Source organism: Nylanderia fulva, unplaced genomic scaffold (genome assembly GCF_048542155.1).
Source record: "Nylanderia fulva isolate GAGA-0341 unplaced genomic scaffold, ASM4854215v1 Scaffold1074, whole genome shotgun sequence".
NCBI lineage: Eukaryota > Metazoa > Arthropoda > Insecta > Hymenoptera > Formicidae > Nylanderia > Nylanderia fulva.
This window is the reverse complement of record NW_028189274.1, coordinates 26284-29243: the sequence shown is the minus strand read 5'-3', so window position 1 is coordinate 29243 and position 2960 is coordinate 26284. Positions and strand designations below refer to the sequence as shown.

Genomic DNA, 2960 nt, shown 5'->3' with positions numbered 1-2960 from the left:
GTTTCACGTCTTCGTGGCCAAGCAGCCATCGGCACGTTGCCTTACACCTTGGCTTAAGACGTTTGGTGCATTCTTAGTCTGTCCTCTCCTTCCAAACTCATCCTGCAAGGTTGAACCTACCAGGGGCATAGCCCCCGCCGGCATGACTTCGAAGGTTTGTTCGCGTCGCATGCCCTAACATGCTCCTTCTCACTCCAATGCGCTCCAATACGTTCGTGTCACCGGAAACAAGATGGCGACTAGATGTTCGCGTCACGTTAGAGCATACTCTAAGGAGCAATTAGGAGCACGCTCTATTTGCCTCACCTTCGAAGGTGGTGCATTTGGGACTATTTTATCGCGCATGCGTGTGAAGCTTGTACTGTAAACAGTATCCACTGCTCAAGAGTCGGGTAGTCCAATAATCTCGCTTTTATTATTCTGCTACGCCGTCACTGTCTTGATATTTCACAATGGAAACTTCTTTTAAGTATTCAGGTAAGAATTTTATATATGATGCTGATTACTTAAATACTCATAATACTTTTTATATTTTTACTTAATTAACTAATAAAATAAATTCTAAGAGATAGATTAAATGATTTTATTCTAAGATAATTTAAATTGCATAAATATTGTACTATATTAATAGTTTTATTTTTCAGCTGTGAAACCTAAACTGGTATCATTAAAATTAATTAAGCCTCCCCAGACTTTTGCGTGTACTTCTGTTGTAACTGCTACAACAAACTCGACACAGTTCCTAACCACAACTGCGCCTTTGGATTCTGTACTGAATAAAATAAGTTTTTCTACAATTCAACCTCAGACTATAATCCACGAGAGTCCTTCTGTTACAGTTCCTGTAACAAGCTCTATGCAGTACACACCTACAACTTTGTCTTCACTAGACTCTTCAATTGTGAATGCTTTACTAAATAAAGCAGGTCCTTCTGAAATTCAGCCTCAGATTAAAATCCATGAGAGTTCTTCTGTTACGATTCCTGTAACAAGCTTTATGCAGCACACGCCTACAATTGTGTCTTCATTGGACTCTTCAATTATAGACTCAGATAATGAAAAAGAGAATACTTCTGGTGTCAATAATGATGGCTATTTTATTTGGGACTATAAAACCATAATGTTGTTTTTCACAGAGTATGAACAGCATGAAAAAAAATTCCAGAAAAGAAAATATCAAAGTAAAGAGGCTATGTTTCAAGCGATAGCAGAATCCTTCCAAGAAAGAGGTTATGTGAATGCTACTAAAAATCACATGAAAAATAAATTTAAATTGTTGAAGAAGAAATGGGATAAACATATCAAACAAACCATGGGAAAAAATAGTTCTGGAAAAGGCACTAAACCTCTTCCATTTAAAGAGTAAGTTCTATCTTGTGTTTTCTGTATATAATTATATATATGATATTTTTGAATTAAACATTATAATTAATAGTTCAGTCGATTTGTTTCATATTTTTATTTTGTCATTCTTACAATATTCTGTTTTTATTAAGTAGTTAGTATTATATTTAGTATTTAACAAGTAAGTAATAGAATACATATGTATCTTTACAGTGAAATGATAAACTTATTTGGAAAAAGTCACAGTGGAGTGCCATCTTTTGTAGCTGGCCGCAATGGAATGGTTTCTCAAGAAAACATTTTGCAAAAAGTGGTCAGTCAACATTTGTCTCAGTGAGTAATCATCTCCTTAAAATGTTTTTTAATTCATTTCTAGATATATTTTTAGATATAATTTAAAATGTTTTCTATTATAGGAATGTAAATGAAGAACAATCTTCTATTGCACTAGACTCGCCACCTTCGACACCATCTGCAGTTAACAGTCAATCTCAATCAGTAATAGGTAGCAGCAAATCGTCCATGACGGATAGCAGTAGCTCATCTTTAATAAATACAAAAGCAAAAGTACGAGATGGCAAATTGGCGCATACTCTACAATCACTTAAGGAATCCATCTGTGCTGTGCTACAAAGAGAAAGTGATGCCAAACAAGAAACACGTACAAAATATCTGACGGAGCTTAAAAAATGTAATGAATTACAAATAGAACAATTACAATTGCAAAAAGAACGAAATAGTATCTTACAAAGGCAACTTAAGATACTAGAGAGAATAGAAAGTAAAAAATACTCAACACAAGAATTATCAGACGAAGAAGATTAATAAGATATAATAAGACTGAAGGTTTACTAAATTATATGTATACATAAGACATTCATAAAGTTTGTTCCTTTGCCTACTTAAAGGAGAAAATGTAGTAAAACACATTTATTAATCTTTTCTACATATAAATTCTGCGAAGTTACACATTTTTCCTGACAAGATCTGTCAGATATGGTAATTATAAAAATAGACACATTGTCTTTTAAAAAATGTTAATAAGATATTATTACAAATTTATAAAATTTATGAACAGTTTATTAAGTTTAATTTTAATTTTGTTAAAAGACAAGTGTGTTGGTTTTTACAATAATTATATCTTAATTAGATCTAATAATTAGATCTTTCATCATTGGGAAAAATGTGTAACTCTACAGGATTCAAAGGTAAAAAAAAGCTAATAAATGTACACATTTTCAATCACTTCATTTTTTACTTTATAACCAAAGTTACAAACTTTATGAACATTTCACGTAAATGAAGTTATATGTATTTAAAATTTATATAATTTTGTTAATTTTATTTAAAATTTTTATTTCAAGTTGAAATAACTTTTATTTTATTAAAGTTTATTTTAGTTTTTTATTTATTTATTTTCTGTTATTTTGATAAACAGCGTGACAAAGCTGTATCAAGCTCTGCAAGAGAGGAAAGCTACATTTACTTATTGAGTTCTTTTAGTTGAAAAAAGCTGCATTTATTTATTGAGTTTTTTTAATTGGGAAAAGCTGCATTTACTTATCGAGTTTTTTTTACATAATAAAGCAGCATTATTTACTTGCAGTCAAGCGTAC

The 2960-nt window shown here is 31.4% G+C and overlaps 1 protein-coding gene across 1 annotated transcript; it reads left to right on the top strand.

Moving 5' to 3' along the window:
* Positions 1-452: 452 nt before the first annotated feature.
* LOC146725030 (uncharacterized) lies at positions 453-2315 on the top strand. The gene is made up of 4 exons (XM_085485283.1): positions 453-477; positions 1137-1362; positions 1558-1677; positions 1761-2315. The coding sequence occupies exons 1-4, from the start codon at positions 453-455 to the stop codon at positions 2167-2169; spliced, it is 780 nt and encodes a 259-aa protein (XP_085341409.1). The 3' UTR covers positions 2170-2315.
* The last annotated feature ends 645 nt before the right edge of the window (positions 2316-2960 follow it).

Coding starts and splice junctions, on each gene's coding strand:
- LOC146725030 (XM_085485283.1), top strand. CDS start 453: ATGGAAACTTCTTTTAAGTATTCAG. Junction 1,363..1,557: donor AAACCTCTTCCATTTAAAGA/GTAAGTTCTATC, acceptor GTATCTTTACAG/TGAAATGATAAACTTATTTG. Junction 1,678..1,760: donor GTCAGTCAACATTTGTCTCA/GTGAGTAATCAT, acceptor TTTCTATTATAG/GAATGTAAATGAAGAACAAT.